The sequence below is a fragment of the Pipistrellus hanaki genome (genome assembly GCF_964339955.1).
Source record: "Pipistrellus hanaki genome assembly, chromosome: 9".
In the NCBI taxonomy this organism is placed as follows: Eukaryota; Metazoa; Chordata; class Mammalia; order Chiroptera; family Vespertilionidae; genus Pipistrellus; species Pipistrellus hanaki.
In genome coordinates, this window is record NC_140511.1 from 63,522,613 (window position 1) to 63,540,665 (window position 18,053).

An 18,053-nucleotide genomic window follows, 5' to 3' on the forward strand; every position below is an offset into this window, starting at 1 on the left:
CAGGAGGTCACATTTTGATTCCCAGTCAAGGCACATGCCTGGGTTGTGGGCTCAATCCCCATATGGCCTGTGCAGGAGGCAAATGATCAATGATTCTCTCTCATCATTAATGTTTCTCTCTCTTTCTCCCTCTCCCTTCCTCTCTGAAATCAATAAAAATATTTTTTTAAAGAAAAATTATTTAGAGGAGGGTACAAGTGGCTAAGGCAAAAATTTGAAAGCATTATGGAGGTGCAGAGATTATGGTAATTTAGACCAGAGAAATGCAGAGAGAAGCTAACTGGCCCCAGAAGGTAGAATGTTTGACACTGGAGACCTATTAGTCCAGTGATTGAGGGAGTCGGGTATCAGGCTTGACAATCAGACTTCAGGTAGATACAACCGAGTTGATGGTTATTGAGACAATAGAAGTTGAGAATTATGGACGCCAGCCTTTCTCTGTGCCTTAGTCACTTCCTAACTCAGCCTCTTCCTTCTAGGAGCGGTTAAACAGATAGCCCGCCCCCGCTGACCAGGGTTTTCCACCAACTAGCAAAGGAGGCAGAGAGGCAAGAATGAATGTGGAACACGAGGTTAACCTCTTAGTGGAGGAAATTCACCATTTGGGTTCAAAAAAAAATGCTGATGGGAAGTTAAGTGTGAAATTTGGGGTCCTCTTCCGAGATGACAAATGTGCCAACCTCTTTGAAGCATTGATAGGAACGCTCAAAGCTGCAAAACGAAGGAAAATTGTTACATACCCAGGAGAGCTACTTTTGCAAGGTGTTCACAATGATGTTGACATTATATTGCTGCAAGATTAATGTGGTTTGCGTATCATTGTTCATTGTTATTTTCTGGTAAACTGGAATATTTTCAAGTCAGAGGAAAAACATGAGCATACTTAATGTATTCTTATAGAATTTGTAAACAAAAGGAGACTCATTTTAGAAGTCCATCCTTTTCATATCTTGAAAGAAAATGTATGTATTACCCTGTAAAATAAACAAAACTGATTCTTTTTTTTAGGAATCTGGTTGAAAAATGTAGGCATTGAGTCTTTGTGGTGGGTGTGTGTTTCATAAATCATCCTTAGATAATTTCCATAGATAATTGATATTCTGTGAAAGCAAGAAGCAAACTGAAGACCACCTCCCACGAAGAATATTTTAATGTTTATGTAATAAAAACATGTTACTATCTTTTTTTTTTTAAGTTGAGAATTATGTACTGCCTATAAGTACTAGGTACTATTCAAAGCACCTCTGTGGTAATTCATAGAGTTCTCACAAAACCTTAGGAGAGAAGAGCTATTACCTACATTTTATGGATAAGGAAATAGACTCACAGAGGTTAAGGGACTTACGTAAGGCTGTTTCTAGGTCTGTAGCCAAGACCATGGTCAGTGAACCTGCCTTCTCAGGATATAACAGGATATAAGCCAGGAAGAAAAATAATAGTTTTCTGATTCTGTGCTTTAGCTTGTATGAATACAAGTCTGTTTCCACTGGTGTGCCTTCTCAATGCAGCCCTTCTCAGCAGCTCCATTGGGGTTTCACAACCTCTTACCTGGAACATGAAGTTCCCACACAGGAACTTTTGTCCATGGATGGCTGCATCAGTTGCTGTTTCTGTGGGGTGATGTGAGCAGACAACTTCCTACTCCACCATCTTGCTGACCCAGAGCAAACATTTTAAAGCTAAACTGATAGTATTCACTATTGGTTCTTAGAAGACTGAGAAACAAGAGTTTTCACATGTAGCATATAGAATCTTACATGGCACAGCAAAAATCCACATTTGATGTGCATCTCTGTGGTTATCCTCCTGGCCTGGAAATTCTCAGGGCATCTATCTTAGGAGAAAATCATAAGTTAAAAACTACTCCCCTATTCTGCCTGTCCAATTTCAAACTTAGAACTTCTGCTTTCATTTTTATGTGTTGTAAGCCCTCAAAAATAAGGTACAATATCTGCAAATCAATTAATGTGATACATCACATAAACAAACTGAGAGACAAAAATCACATAATCATATCAATCAGTGCAGAAAAAGCATTTGACAAAATCCAACACGCTTTCTTGATAAAAACTCTCAGCAAAGTGGGAATAGAGGGCTCATACCTCAACATAATAAAAGCCTTATATGACAAACCTACAGACAACATCATACTCAATAGCCAAAAACTAAACTCATTTCCCCTAAGAACAGGAACAAAACAAGGATGCCCACTTTCACCACTCCTGTTTGATATAGTACTGGAAGTGGTAGCCATAGCAATCAGATAAGAAGAAGATATAAAAGGCACCCAAATTTGAAAAGAAAAAGTAAAACTGTCCTTATTCTCAGATGACATGATATTGTACATAGAAAACCCAAAAGATTCCATCAAAAAACTATTGGACCTAATAAATGAATTTGGCCATGTAGCAGGATACAAAATTAACACCCAGAAATCTATGTCCTTTTTATACACCAATAATGAACACATGGAAAGAGAAATGAAAAAAAAAAAAATTCCATTTACTATAGCACCAAAAAAATTAAGATACCTAGGAATAAACTTAACTAAGGACATAAAAGACCTGTACTTGGAAAACTACAGGACATTAAAAAAAAGAGAGAGATAGAAGAAGACATAAACAAGTGGAAGAACATACCATGTTCATGAATTGGTAGAATCAACATCATTAAAATGTCCATATATTTTTTAAAAATAACAAAAGCAGAATGGAAAAGAGAGAAATATTACTGAAAATAGTCACTCACCTAATTTATTCTCATTGGGCTGAAGGCAAGTAGGAAATGTGAAACTTGAAGGTTTGGGATAGAAAACAAAGACAAATTATTACCTCATTCTCCCTGACCATATCTTTCAAGTCTTTTTCCTGGTTTGTGATATTACTTGGAAAAATATACTTCACCACACCTATCCGAATTGCTCAATATTTGCTTGAGTAAAAGCGGCTGATGGCAAGCTGAAGGAGGAGCTCTCATTATTTTCTGTCTGTTATTCAATAAATAAGCAGCCAAGTCCTCACCATTCCAATATACTGTTGGAGAGATGAGACAATCACACCAGCTGCCCCTCGTGGGGCTCTTATTGTTTTCTCTTATTCCAAGCCAACTATGCACCATCTGTGGTGAGTATCCTTTGATCTAAAATTATGCTACTGTGAAAGTCTCTTGACAGCTACTGACAGGAAACTTTGTAGAGAGTTACCTGAAAAAACATTCTATTTCAGTTTTATATGTGGTTGTGCTCTATGTGTAATGTAAAGGGTGGCCAGAGATGGAAAGGAAAGTTCCACAACTATTGTTATGAGGGATCAGAGATTCAATGGTAACTTGCTTAACCATTCTTTCTATGCTCAGATCCTCTCTACCATGGTGATGCTACCAAGCTGCTGTCTATTTCTGTTTGTTTTTTTCAGTGTAGAAAATTCATGACCCCCCCAAAAAAAAAAATTTTTTTCAAGATCATGAAAAATTATCTTTTGATTTTGAGATATAATTTATATTTCTAAAGTTCAACCCATTGTGTTTTGGGTTAACCTTTTGTGACTACACAGAAAAAAAGTAATATTAATAATCTCTTTTAAATAATGAAAACTGCTCTCTTATCATTATTGAGTTTAGCTGTTTTATGCTACATGTTCCCCTCCTTTCAACTTTTTTCCTACAGGACATGGGTACAACCCCCATCATCTCTCCTTTGGGAATAGACTCCAGTGACCATGTGGTTCTATTAAAAAATAGTAAGGAGAAATAATAACTGGGTTTAGGTCTAGTCTCACCCCTTAGTAGCTGAATAATCCAATATTTCTAATTTTTTTAGCTTTATTCATAAATGGAGGTGAATTGGGGGAGGGTGTTGAAGCAGGTGATTTATTAAAGTCTGGTGTAGCTCTCAGATGCATAATTTCTGCATGTAAGTCTTTACCCTGGAATTGAACTTCAAATCAGTCCAAAGGTGACTATGTGGTGCCAACTGTGGCTACATCTTCCTGGTACTTTCTAGCCTGCAAGAAGAGATCAATACCACAACAGAAAGACTTGTATCACACAAGCTAAAGCAAAGACTAGGCCAACTCGAATTTTATTTTTCTGGCCTGTCATTTTCTTTATTGTATCTTAAGAATAGGGAGTTTCTATGGAGGCTTTGAAATTCAATCCACTGTACAAAATAATTTACTTTAGTGGTCAAAGAAGCTGGTTGGAGTTGTTGGTCAAGGAAGCTGGTTGGAGTTACTGACCAGGAACTAAAAAGTCTGTTTCGGAGCCAGAAAATCTGCTGAACCAGGTGCTTCCACAAAATGTCAGAGATGACTCACAATTATCCAATTGTATATGTGGCAAACCATGATCTTTCTATGATCGCTGAATTCAGATCTTCCTGATCTCTCTTTAAAATGAAGAAAGGTGGGCAGGGGAAATCACATAGCCTGGATTCTCTAAGTATAGGGATAGAAACTCCAACTAAGCTAAAAGTAACAATTTGTACAGTATTTTACAATTTATTGATTTATTGTCCAATATCTATGGAGTAGTTGTTAAAACAAAGAAACTGAAGGTCAGGAAAGTTACATATCTTACCCACAGTCATAAATTAAGGAGCATATAATGCAGCCACAGTCTGTCTGGATCCAGGGCTCACATTCTTCTCACTATCCCACTAACCTATGATAATTGAAATGGGTAGAATTTTCTTGGGATTATTATCAAAGAATATTTAGAAATGGTCTAAGTGATAACTAACTTTTCTTGTTCTCCTCTAGTTCTTGGGGATTCTGGATTCTCTTTTTCCTTCCACAGTATAATGTGACTCCCTCCATCCTTTCGCCTGTGGACAGGTTGTTGGCTAAAACTGGAGGGTTTCCGGAATATACATACTACTGAATAATGATCTTGATGCCTGGCCAATTGGGCAATCAGACAATTCATCTTTGGCATCAATCACCAATATAACATAGAATGCTTGCCTTCTCTCCCTCAGTATTAACCAAATTGGGTTAGAAGAAGATAGAAAATAATGGGATCCGGAAATTAGAAAGGTCTATAGACTGGAAGTCAAAAGTTGTGTATTCTAGTTTCCATTAAGACTCTGATTACCAAGTTTTCTTTAATGACACCCTCTCTAGGCCTCATATTCAAAATTTTGGAATGATTCTTAGATCTTTAAAGAACGGTTGACTTTCTGTCAGCACCCACTGATAAGGTGAACCAGTGGTTAAAACATTGAAATACTTCCATACTGGTTGGTAAAGAAGTAACCCCTGGCATAGTAGGGGCTCTAAACCCATCTTTTATTGCTCTAGCAACATAGCCAATGACCACTGAATTGTTCTATGTCTGTGCCATATCTGTTCCTAAATATTTTAATATCACTGTTCCGAGCTTTAATATCTTCTATGTGTTTTTTATTTCCTCCCTCCCCTGCCAAAGAGGTAAGCAAAGAAAACTACTCCCGTTTAAACCCTCTACTAAGCACAATGATTCATTCAAAATACACCAGAGGAATCCAAGCTGCCAATGTCCTGTTGTCTCTCAGACTTGTTGGGATCCAGGACCAAAACATAGAACAAAAGCTGTTAAAAGAAGTCAGAGACAGTGAAGAAAAGAAGGGTGAGTATTATATTCTCTGGAAGGTTTAGGATAACAATTCCCTATCTATAAAGATTATCTCCAGTGAGTCCTAAAAATTGTGTGTCCAAAGTATCCCTGCTACATCTATCTAGCTATATAAAACTTCAGATGACAGAAAGGTGCCTCAAAATATCAATCTCCCTGCCACTTACTCAAGAGCCACTTATGTCTTTGTTTAAGATTTCACAGGAGCCGAGACCGTTTGGCTCAATGGGTAGAGCGTCGGCTTGGGGACTGAAGGGTCCCGGGTTCGATTCCGGTCAAGGACATGTACCTTGGTTGCGGGCATATCCCCAGTAGGGGGTGTGCAAGAGGCAGCTGATCGATGACTCTCTCTCATCGATGTTTCTGACTCTCTATCTCTCTCCCTTCCTCTCTGTACAAAATTAATAAAATATATTAAAACAAAGATTTCACAGGAAAAGCAAAAGAAATTATGGAGTCTTAACCATTAATATGGTACTACAAACTAGCTGAGTTCACAACAACCAGATGGAGATGTGGACCACAACTAAGAAAGCTGACAATAGAGAGGCAACCATAGAACAAGAGACATGTGGCCTTGATTTCAGTCCAAGCTCCACCTTGTACTTATTATGTCAATACAGAGCCTCAACTTTCTATTTAACATAAGGGGGAAATGAAGCTACCCCTACCTATCTCTTATTGCAAAAATTATGAAAATCCCAAGTGCTTTTATACTCTATAAGGCAAAATATTAAAGTTAATTATTATCCTGGCAAGCTGACATCCACAAAGAGAGAAGATCCCAAGATGTCATTATTTATATACTTTGCTTCTTTTTTATTTTTAAAGGATTGCAAGATTCCAAAAAGATTCCATAATTTCATCTAACTTACATTTTACAGCGAAGCTAGCAAAAGCTATGCTTTGGAGATAAAGATGAGAACAGTAAAATATTAATTTGGAGTGGAACATAAGAAAGAAGTGACAAGAAACTTAAGTCACAAAGAAGATGGGAGGCCAAAAATTTCAGAAGTATATGCCTTGTTAAAATTGAATAATTTTCTTTTTGTGGTCAGATTTAACCTCGGGACAGCTTGCCTTGGTTATACTGGCTTCGAGAGCATGTCAGAACTCTGATGAAACTCTTACATATTTTCATCTGGTCAGCCAACTAGAAGATAAATTCCAAGAAGAAATTGAAAATATGGGTAAGAATCAATGTTTAGAGATTCTGGAAAACCTTGTCTTTTTCTCTACTGATTCGGAACTGTATGAAGTGTCCTTCCACTCTTCCTTCTCCTCTTCATTCCATTCATCTCACTCTATCTTTGTAGATCACCTTCCCTTTTTCCCTTTCTATATGCATCTTGAATTGTCTTTTCAAATATATTCAACTGAACAGTGACCCTACATTAAGCATGCACACACATACACAGTTCTCTAGCCCTATATAAGATTGACTTTTAGGCAAATAATGAATCACACCAGAAATAGCTGAGCAATACCAGACATTGTATCATAAGTACTGAAGCATACAATACTAATATGGAAGTTAAAGATGGCCAATAGTACTTCATCACTGGAAATAATAGGTTGACCATGATGGCTTCTTGCTTTTATTTTAACTCCTATCCAATATCTTATTATTCAATAAGTCTCTCCAATCCCATCCTTCTTTGAGATGGCCTCAACTTCTTATAGCTTCAGCTCATTACTATTGAATATGCAGGAGGCTTGGTGATGGGAAATCCGTGTCCTAGCTTTATAAACATCTGAATATCAGGATAGTATTTTAATACTTTTAATGCTAGGTCTCCTCAGTGATAAAATGTAAGAATTTTAATTTGGTAGCTCTTAGAGCCTTTAATTTTTTCAAGTTTGCTGATTCTATGAGTGATTCTCCTTTTTTATTACTTATCTCTCATTCAGTGTAAATAAATTGGAATAAAGTGAATAGGAATAGGAGGAGGATCCTCAGCATCTGAGGTTTCATCTGCTGAGTGAAGTGCTTGAGGAGGAGTCCACATTATGTCTCCAGAAAGCCCTGAGTCACCTTCGGGAAATATGGGAATTCATTGGGGTTCCTGAGGACCAGCAGTTACAAAGAATTCAGGAAGTACATATGCATATCAAGAAATCTGTGATATGATTCTTTTAGCCTCTTACATGAAAGGAGACAGACTTCCACTGAGTATTCTGACAACTGTTCTAGAGATATAGTTTTAGATTTAAACATATGTACTTATGTACTTGAAACATAAACAGTTTATTTAAAAAAAAAAAAAGTGAATAGGAATAGACTTCAAATGAATTACCCCAGTACCATTTCCATGCATAAGGTATTTCTTTTCTCTCTGCCAGGAGTACATGATGGCAATCCACTGACTAACTACTACCAACTCAGCCTGGACCTGCTGACCTTGTGTCTGTTCAATGGGAGCTATACAATCACCGAAGTTAAAAATTACTTCTCTCCGGAAAATAAAAACTTTTATTTTGGTGGTCAGTTCTCAGTAGGTGAGTCATTAAACTCAATTCCCTTGATAGAGAGGACACAGTTATTAGTAGGCCTTGCCCTTAGAGTTTTTTACAAGTAAGTACTTAGATTTTTTTCTATTTCATCTATCCTAGACTCCTCAGAGGGGAGTTTTCTTTTTTTAGAAGAATGGAAACTGAAGTTAAGTCTTTTTGTAGATGTGTAAGTATAGTAGAAAAACATGGATCCTATGCCAGCTTTTGAGTTATAGAACCAATGGATGTTAACACCACTTTAATTTTCCCATCTTTAAAATTAGGATATAATATGAGAATCTTCATATAAGGCATTTTCGAAATCATACGTGCTAGACAAAGGGAATACAGTGGAATCTATTTATCTTAACCCCTGCCTCTTTTTCCAGTTTATTGCAATCACTTGGATATGTGAGTTTACTTGAACAACACACAACCTCTCCAAATAATAAGGCCCAATATTTTGCTCAATAAAATGTGTATTCACAATGGGGAATTACCAGAAATTTTCCACTGGATTAGCTTACCCATCCAAAAAAACGTTGCCTCTAGACAACTAGTATTGGTGCTTAGCCCCTACAGATTCAGATACACAAAAGCTAATCTTCCTCAAAGCATCTCGAAAATCATTCCATATCTCTAGATAGTAAGGAAGACATGAGATTTCTTATACTCCTTTTCCTTTGAAAGAGGGAGGCCACCAAGTAGGGGGGAACTAAGTGACAAGTCAGAAAAAAACACACACACCTTATTTTCCCTTCTTTCAATCTTTTGCCTCATCCTCCACCTAAAAGAGGTTTATTAGAAAACGATTCTCTTAAGCATTATTTACTAATTAGTCTAATGGAAACCTTGAAATATTACAAAGACATATTTTGTTTGGTTTGTCATCCTTTGTTTTCTCAATTCCTTTGAAAATATGGCTGAAAGATGAAAAAAAATGAAAATGAAAAACAAGATGTAAAAGTGGAAGACTATTCATGAGTATGCACCTACAAATTCATGTGTTTCTATGACCAAGATATGAGTTATTGAGTACAAGGTACATGGTTACTCAACATAAGGAAGGAATCTTATAGTGTTGAAGGGATGATTGCTATCTCTTGAAATCCTTCTCTCCCAACTAGCATGAACAATCATCCCAGTTTACCCAGATATGTTCCCTTTTTAGCACTGAAAGTTCCACATACCAGTAAACCCTTCAGTCCTAGGCAAACTGGCATGGTTGGTCACTCTCTCACCAATATTTGGTTTCCTGACAGATACTGGTGCAATGGCTGTCCTGGCCCTGACCTGTGTGAAGAGGAGCATAATGAATCAGCAGATCCTAACAAATGAAGAGGATTTACAGCATATCAATAATTATACAGAGTCACTGGTAAAAAAGATTCTGTCTGAGAAAAAAGAAAATGGTCTGATTGGGAATATATATAGTACAGGAGAAGCTATGCAGGTAAGTCAAAGGCTAACCCAAGAAATAGGGAAGGGAGTCACAGAGAAAAGCAAAAACTTTATTCTTTCTTTTTAGCTTTCTAAGATTTTATTATCCATTCTATTTTATATATTACCATTGATTCTATTTATATGATTCCCCTCCCTGACTGAAATGTATTCTCCTTACCTTCAATCTTTACCTTTCCATAGCCAATGCTTCTATAAAGCTTTCCTTGGTTACAATTTCTTTAAGAAATTCTTGCCGAAACCGGTTTGGCTCAGTAGTAGAGCGTCGGTCTGCGGACTGAAAGGTCCCGGGTTCGATTCCAGTCAGGGGCATGTACGTTGGTTGCGGGCACATCCCCGGTAGGGGGTGTGCAAGAGGCAGCTGGTCGATGTTTCTCTCTCATCGACGTTTCTAGCTCTCTCTCTCTCTCTCTCTCTCTCTCTCTCTCCCTTCCTCTCTGTAAAAAATCAATTAAAAAAAAAAAAAAGAAATTCTAGAGCCTACTACAACTACAACCTATCTTATTCTATCACATGCAATTTCACACTTTACCATATACCATTGTTTTGAGTTTTCATCTTAACGCCCAAATTAGATATTGTTGTAGAAGCAGCAGTAGCCAGAACAGCAGCTGGTATTTATTAGCATTAACTCATGGATGCACACAACAACCCAATGAGGAAAGAATTATCACTTTCATTTCCTAGAATCGGAGCATGAGATATGGAGTACCAGTAACTTGCCTGATATTACAAAGCTAGAAAGTAATGCAGATAGGGGTGAAATCTAAACAGTTGATTTCAAAGCTCACTCTCAGCACCTACACTCTCCTGTATACGTTCCTTGAAATATGAGACTTTATTCCTGCACTGATTTACTCAACTCCAAGAAGACATCAAGTAAGACTTACAGAAAAACAATTCACTGAGTCTTTAGGAATTTGCCCTGATGACTCAGGGTAAGAGAACCTTAAAAGCGACAGAGGATAGCAAGACAAAGACCAAAAGCATCAAGAACATTACACATTTTAGGAAGATCCAGGTGTTTTGCATGGTCAGCATAGGGTCCTTAGGAAAAATTACATTGTAAGGCTGGTTGTAGGCAGGGGTCCAATCATAAGGTTATATTGTTGTTACTATCCATGTTGTCTGCCTTGCTGAGTTTAAATTTAATATAAAACAATCGCTTCTCATTCAAGCTGCACATTTTGAAGCAGGAGCTTTCAGAAAATACTCATCTTTCAGGTCCACAACAGCCAGTTAATCCACCAGAAATTTAGGGTGGATCATGGGCCTTGGTCTTGTTTAAAAGCTCTACAGATGATATTAATTCACAGCAGGATCAAGAGTTTTCTGCCTGCAAGATAGCTCTTAAGAGGAGATATAATATGATAGGTTTTGTTTCTTTTATTATCCCATAAATGCTTATTGACTACTTGTTAACTTGAAGAATCTTCAAGAAAAGGCAGAAAAGGTGGACTGCTCTTCCCTCAGAAACTACAGGGAAACATCTTCAAGTCCAAGACATTTACTTCTTGTCTTTCTCATTCTAATACCCTCCTAACTTTTCCTACCCCATAATTCTGCTCCTTCAATCCAGTTTATATCTGTTGCCTGGATAGTTTCTATTCAAGAAACTATTAGGCTTCCCCCTGTTGAGCAAATAATGTTGGATACCTCATCCTAAAACTCAAGGGTCTACCAATCTGGCCCCAACCTCCTTATCTAGACTGTTCTTCCACAATGTCCCTGAGTGTTTTCCATATACCAGTCCTCCCAGGGCAGGAGAAATCCTTTGGGGATTTTGTTAAAATGCAGACAAGCTCTTCACTGCCGGCCATGCCCTAGTCACTGCTACTCTAGCACCTTCTATCTCTGTTCTCTCTAGGTACAGGGTTCCCCTCCTCATGTCACCTACTAAAATGCTATCATATCATAAGGACTACCTCAAGTACCACCTTCTCCACCAAGCCTTTACTTAACCCCACTAAATGTTTAGAGCTCTTCCTCTTTTGAGAGACTGCCACTAAATGTTTCTCCTAGAGCATTCATCTCAGGGGCTCCTTAACAACAGTTTGTTAACAATATGTATTGAGCCAGGACTGGTTTGGCTCAGTGGATAGAGTGTCGGCCTGCGGGCTGAAACGTCCTGGGTTCGATTCCAGGCAAGGCATGTACCTTGGTTGCAGGCACATCCCCAGTAGGGGGTGTGCAAGAGGCAGCTGATCGATGATTCTCTCTCATCAATGTTTCTAATTCTCTATCCCTCTCTCTCCCTCTCTGTAAAAAATCAATAAAATATATTTTTTTAAAAAGAAAGAAAGAAAAGAGAAAAAGAACGGTATCTCTCCACTTCTTTAAAAAAATATATATATATGTATTGAGTGCCTCCTATATGACGGGTATTGTTCCAGTGTTTGGGGCACAAGAGTGAATATGGTAGAGAAAGTCTATTCTCATTGGTGTTATTACAGTTTGGATTATTAAGCAATTTGCCACCTCCCCACCCACAATAGTTGATAAGCTTCTTGAAGGCATGAAATGTGTATAAAGTACCTCCTATGTAGTCAATGTCAAATGAATATTTACTGTATTAGATGTAAGCTTTCCCCTATTTTTTTTTTAAATATATTTTATTGATTTTGTATAGAGAGGAAGGGAAAGAGATAGAGAGTTAGAAATATCGATGAGAGAGAGTCATCGATCAGCTGCCTCTTGCACACCCCCTACTAGGGATATGCCCGCAACCAAGATACATGCCCTTGACCGGAATCGAACCCGGGACCCTTCAGTCCCCAAGCCGACCCTCTACCCATTGAGCCAAACCGGTTTCGGCAGCTTTCCCCTATTTAAAGTCATTCTCTCTCTCTCTCTCTCTCTCTCTCTCTCTCTCTCTCTCTCTCTCTCTCTCATTAGGCTCTCTTTGTCTCACCAAACTATTATAACAAAAATGAATGGAATTGTCAACAAACTCTGGACACAGTGCTCAAGGAAATTTCTCAGGAAGCATTCCATATGCCAACTGCTGCAGCCCAGATCTTACCTGCCCTGATGGGAAAGACCTACTTGGATGTTAACAATGTCTCTTCTTGTGCCAGCAGTCCAGGTAAAGCAGTAAAGAGTAAACTGTTTTTGCCTTTTCAGAATAATACCCAAAGCATGTGAGATTTAGATGTTATTAGGAACCAAAGGTGACCAAATAAATCTCTAAAGCATCATAGTTTCCACACAGAGCTCAGTCCTTGATATGTCATCATAGATTATTCCCATTTGAGGATTTGTTCTTAACAAGGTAGTAGGTGTCATTCTTGGTTTAAACACTGATAAACAAGGTAGACTTGATTAAAAGATGTCTATCTCCAAAAGAATTTTTCTGATTGCTGGAAACAGACAGATGTTCTGAATATCATTCCTATCCTAAACAAAGTATTGTATCTCTGACTTCCCATTGTGCCCAGTAAGTGATCCCTCAGGGAAATAAGACATCTGTGTGGAAGGAATATGGCAATATTGAAAGAAACTGCAGCATGCATCACTGATTTTGCAAAAAGATAAACTTATTTTTCTATCTCACTCATTCCTGGTTCAGCCACTGACAGATTTAGGGAACTTGGACAAAATGTCTCACCTCTAAGTTCCAAGTTTCTAATGTAAGAAATGCAAATAATAGTAGCTAATGTAGATTTTTGTAAGGACTGAATGAAACAGTTCACATAAAATGACTAGTACAGTTCCTGGTGCACTATTTTTTCAATAAATGTTAAGAAATAAAAAGGCAAAAAAAATGAAGCATTATTGTATGCTATACCAAAGGGAAAAACTCAGGAGCCTCCATGAGAAATAGGGGAGGGGGTAACTGAAATGTTTAAACAGCTGGGAGTCAAGCTGAGCACAAGCATTCACAAGCTGGTGAGCATCTGGTTTTCATTTCTGCTTTCATCACACGAGAGCTCTGCCCCTTGATTGACACCACTTGTTCCTGTAGCAAATCCCTTCTGCATAAAGAAAAGGAGTGTGTGGATAGAAGTTGGATAGGTGTGCAAATTCTAACATTATTTTTATTGTCCCAAATAATAATTCTCTGTTTTCCTCTCTCTGTAAGGTCACCTTAATATCTCTATTGATGAGCTGATACCTGTAGAACCTACCATTTCACCCATAAAGATCTCAGTCAACTACACTGTGCAAATCAATGAAACATTTTTCACCAATGTCACCGTGCCAAAGGGTTCTGTCTTCTTGGATGTGATGAAGGAAGCTCAGAAAATCAATCAGACTGCATTTCGGTATGTTTGTATATGGCCTAAGGTTAAGGGATTTAGTGGGATTTTGAAAGAATAAAAAATATATCTGCACATAAATACAATAAGCAGTTAAAACACATCTTAGCCCTGACTGGTTTGGCTCAGTGGCCTGCAGACTGAAGGGTCCCAGTTCCAGTTACAGTCAAGGGCACATGCCTGGGTTGCAGACTCAATTCCCAGTAGGGAATATGCAGGAGGCAGCTGATCAATGATTTTCTCTCATCATTGATATTTTTATCTCTCCCTCTCCCTTCTCTAAAGTCAATAAAAAAATATATTAAAAAAAATACATTTTTCCGAAACCAGTTTGGCTCAGTGGATAGAGCTTCAGCCTGCAGACTGAAAGGTCCCAGGTTCGATTCTGGACAAGGGCATGTACCTTGGTTGCGGGCACATCCCCAGTAGGGGGTGTGCAGGAGACAGCTGATTGATGTCTCTCTCTCATCGATGTTTCTAACTCTCTATCCCTCTACTTTCCTTTCTGCAAAAAAATCAATAAAAATATTTTTTAAAGTAAATCTTAAAACACACACACACACACACACACACACACATCTTAATCAGTTTTTGCTGACCATCTACATCTCATGGCAGATGAAAGAGGTGAGACCTTTCATCTTCTAATACATATTAGGCATTAAATTAATGTTCACTTAGTGGATGAATAAGTCCCAGGAACTTCACTTCTGACAGTAAATCTCCTTCAATAAATATAACTTCTTAAGACAGGCATTTTATGTCCAAAACAGTGGTTCTTAACCTTTTTTGAGTCACTAACCCCTTTGAGTAGGATGCTCATTGCAGAAAAATGAACATACATATAAAACATTATTAAATCAGAGGGTTCACAAATGCCTGGAAGCCTCTCCATGCCCCATCCCTTTCAGCAGATTTCATGGACCTCCTAGACAAAGGTTCCCTGGCCTAGAAAGGTCAAATATTAAAATTAAGATATTGACTTTGTCTCTGAAAACTCTGGTTTACTTGGTTTCTTAAACCTAATTGACAATTGTTATTGTGTTTAATAACATGATATAAGATAATACACAGAAAACCATATATATATATGTGTGTGTGTGTGTGTGTGTGTGTGTGTATTTTTATAATATATATAATGATAAAGGCTCCTTGCAAGTGCTCCCAGAAATGTGATTAAAAATGTGAAACATACATTGACCATGTCATTTGTTTTTAATCGTTACCCAAGGATATGTTTCTATTTATTTTAGAGAGAAAAGAAGGGAGAGGGAGAGGACAAGGGAGAGGGAAAGAGCGAGTATGATGGAGAAGGAAAGATGGAGAGGGAAAGGGTGAGGGCGAGGGTGAGGGCGAGAGGGTGAGGGAGAGGGAGAGGGAGAGGGAGAGGGAGAGAGAAACTTGGATTATTTAAATCCTGCTCATGCCCCAACTGGGGATTGAACCCAAGACCCTTCAGTGCATAGATGACATTCCAACCAACTAAACCATGTCATCTAGGGAAACCATATCATTTTTTTTGGTTGTTGTTGTTGTTGCTTTTTAGGGCATTTTATTCTTTTTTAATTAATTAATTTATTTTTATTCATTGATTAAGGTATTACATATGTGTCCTTATCACCTCATTGCCCCCCACCCCACCCTCACTCGTGCCCTCAACCCCCTAGTATCTGTGTCCATTGATTATGCTTATATGCATGTATACAAGTCTTTTGGTTGATCTCTTCCCCTTCCCCCTTCCCTTCCCTCTTAGGTTTGATGGTCTGATTGATGCTTCTCTGTCTCTGGATCTATTTTTGTTCATTAGTTTATGTTGTTCATTATATTCCACAAATGAATGAGATCATGTGATATTTATCTTTCTCTGACTGACTTATTTCTCTTAGCATAATGCTCTCCATGTCTATCCATGCTGTTGCAAATGGCAGAAGTTCTAATAAACAAACATGAAATATTAAATTATTCTTCCCTGTTTCTCTTTCTGAAGAGAAAACCTACTAACTTAGGACTTATGGTGCCTCTTGCACATCAGTTTAACACTTTCATTTACTGTTTTTAGAAACTTTGACTGACAGTGACTATCTTGGGGTAGAAGTTGTCTTCAAAGTGTCCCCTATGGTGGGAGGGAGGGGCAGGAACATGGGCATCATTTCCTTAATTTACCAGGTACTGGGACTGCCTTTATCAAAATCACTTAGTTTATGAAATGTGAAAGATTCCTGGTCTCAGCCCAGACCTACAGAATCAAAATATTTAGGGATAGGGCCAGGAAATATGCATTTTCAGGGTAACATCTTCAAGTGATTCTTAGGACATTAAAGTTTGAAAAATGCCCATGTACAATTAATTTTCTTTGAAAATTCTAAGCTCCACCCTAACCGGCTTGGCTCAGTGGATAGAGTGTCAGCCTGCAGACTGAAGGGTCCTGGGTTCAATTCCAGAAAAGGGCACATGCCCGTGTTGTGGGCTCGATCCCCAGTAGGGATGTGCATGGGGCAGCCAATCAATAATTCCCTCTCAGCCGAAACCGGTTTGGCTCAGTGATAGAGCGTCGGTCTGCGGACTGAAAGGTCCCAGGTTCGATTCCGGTCAAGGGCATGTACATTGGTTGCGGGTACATCCCCGGTAGGGGGTGTGCAAGAGGCAACTGGTCGATGTTTCTCTCTCATCGACGTTTCTGGCTCTCTATCTCTCTCCCTTCCTCTCTGTGAAAAAATCAATAAAATATATTTAAAAAATAAAAATTAAAAAAAATTAAAAATAAAAAATAATTCCCTCTCATCATTGATATTTCTATCTCTCCCTCTCAGAAATCAATAAAAATGTATGTTTTCAAAAATTCTAAGTTCCTGTAACCTATTCACTGCCCCCACAGTTTCACATATGAGGAGAGCTCGTGGGGTCCTTACATCACCTCTGTTCAGGGCTTGAAGGAGAACAGTAATGACAGAACCTACTGGCAACTCTTGAGTGGAGGCGAACCAGTGAGCCAAGGTAAGGGAGAGTATGCCAAAAGCCCTACAGAGTGAAAAGGCCCAGACAGTTCATATGTGAGGGTGTGAGCTTCTCTGGGAAATGTGACACGGAATTGGGAGAGATATCCATTATTTAGTGATTTGGTGGTCAAATCATTTGACTCACTTCTCCTTCTTCCTTCCAGGAGTTGCAAGTTATGTTGTCCATAATGGAGAAGATTTGGAGGTTCGCTGGAGCAAATACTAATAAACTCAAACCTTCCTCGGCCAGATCTAATTCTTTGGCAGTAGAATTCCACGTGGATATTGGCCTCATGCCTTTCTTTGATCTCAATCACAATAGGAGCTTAAAAAATACCTCCCTTTCTTTCTTTGTATGTTCAATAAATATCAACAAGCATACAAAATAGTATGTTCTAATCATGTTATTTTAAAGGGATATTATTATTAGAGAGAAGACCACTTCAGGAAGAAGTAAAGTGAAAGAGATTAAACCATGTCTAAAAAACTGAGTTCTACTCAGGGTCCCACTGACAACCATCTGGGTGTCCTTGGGCCACTGGGAAAATGGAAATAAGGTTCTAGGTCTACTGTTGCAGCCACAGCAAGAAGATCAAGTACAGACACCTATAGGGTCTTGGAGGCCCAAATGCAAAGGAGGAACCAAATGGATAAATGGACCTCACACAGGCACTGGGTTAAAAAGGAAAATGTTGTTCTGCTTAGAATGGAAATGTGATGTTCATACATAAAAAGTCAATTTATAAAGTTTAAGGAAAAATATCATCCTCTCCACATTTACTTTCCTTTTCGACCCATAAAAACCACGTGACATTCATATCATTAAAAGAAACATGCAGCCTGGCTCAATGGTTGAGCATGTACTAATGAACCAGGAGGTCACTATTTGATTCCCAGTCAGGGCATATGCCCGGGTTGCAGGCTTGATCCCCAATGTGGTGCATGCAGGAGGCAGCCAATCAATGATTCTCTCTCTCAGTGGTGTTTCTTATATATCTCTCCCTTTCCCTTCCTCTCTGAAATCAATTTATATATATATATATATATATATATATATATATATATATAGAGAGAGAGAGAGAGAGAGAGAGAGAGAGAGAGAGAGAGAGAGAGAGAGACCTGCCAAAAAAAAAATCACCTCTGATGTTCATTTCAGCAGAACTCACTTTTTAAAAAAAAGTTGAATCATAGTGCCCAGTCAGTGTGGCTCAGTGATTGAGCACTGAACCATGAA

General features: G+C 38.3%; 2 protein-coding genes across 2 annotated transcripts; both read left to right on the forward strand.

Moving 5' to 3' along the window:
- The first annotated feature begins 346 nt into the window (after nt 1–346).
- Nucleotides 347–926, forward strand: LOC311628271 (costars family protein ABRACL-like). Its single transcript, XM_084895353.1, has one exon. It carries the CDS (start codon nt 555–557, stop codon nt 801–803), a length of 249 nt encoding a protein of 82 aa, XP_084751479.1. The 5' UTR covers nt 347–554; the 3' UTR covers nt 804–926.
- A 2,002-nt stretch (nt 927–2,928) lies between these two features.
- TCN1 (transcobalamin 1) lies at nt 2,929–17,217 on the forward strand. Its single transcript, XM_084894873.1, has 9 exons — nt 2,929–3,122; nt 5,425–5,604; nt 6,669–6,800; nt 7,954–8,109; nt 9,366–9,556; nt 12,460–12,649; nt 13,646–13,829; nt 16,699–16,817; nt 16,984–17,217. The coding sequence occupies exons 1-9, from the start codon at nt 3,044–3,046 to the stop codon at nt 17,043–17,045; spliced, it is 1,293 nt and encodes a 430-aa protein (XP_084750999.1). The 5' UTR covers nt 2,929–3,043; the 3' UTR covers nt 17,046–17,217.
- The last annotated feature ends 836 nt before the right edge of the window (nt 17,218–18,053 follow it).

Bases quoted from the DNA above. Each gene is read 5' to 3' on its own strand.
- LOC311628271 (XM_084895353.1), top strand. From the start codon at position 555: ATGAATGTGGAACACGAGGTTAACCTCTTAGTGGAGGAAATTCACCAT.
- TCN1 (XM_084894873.1), top strand. From the start codon at position 3,044: ATGAGACAATCACACCAGCTGCCCCTCGTGGGGCTCTTATTGTTTTCT. The intron at 12,650-13,645 runs GTAAAGCAGTAA...TCTCTCTGTAAG, and splicing joins TTCTTGTGCCAGCAGTCCAG to GTCACCTTAATATCTCTATT. The intron at 13,830-16,698 runs GTATGTTTGTAT...CTGCCCCCACAG, and splicing joins ATCAATCAGACTGCATTTCG to TTTCACATATGAGGAGAGCT.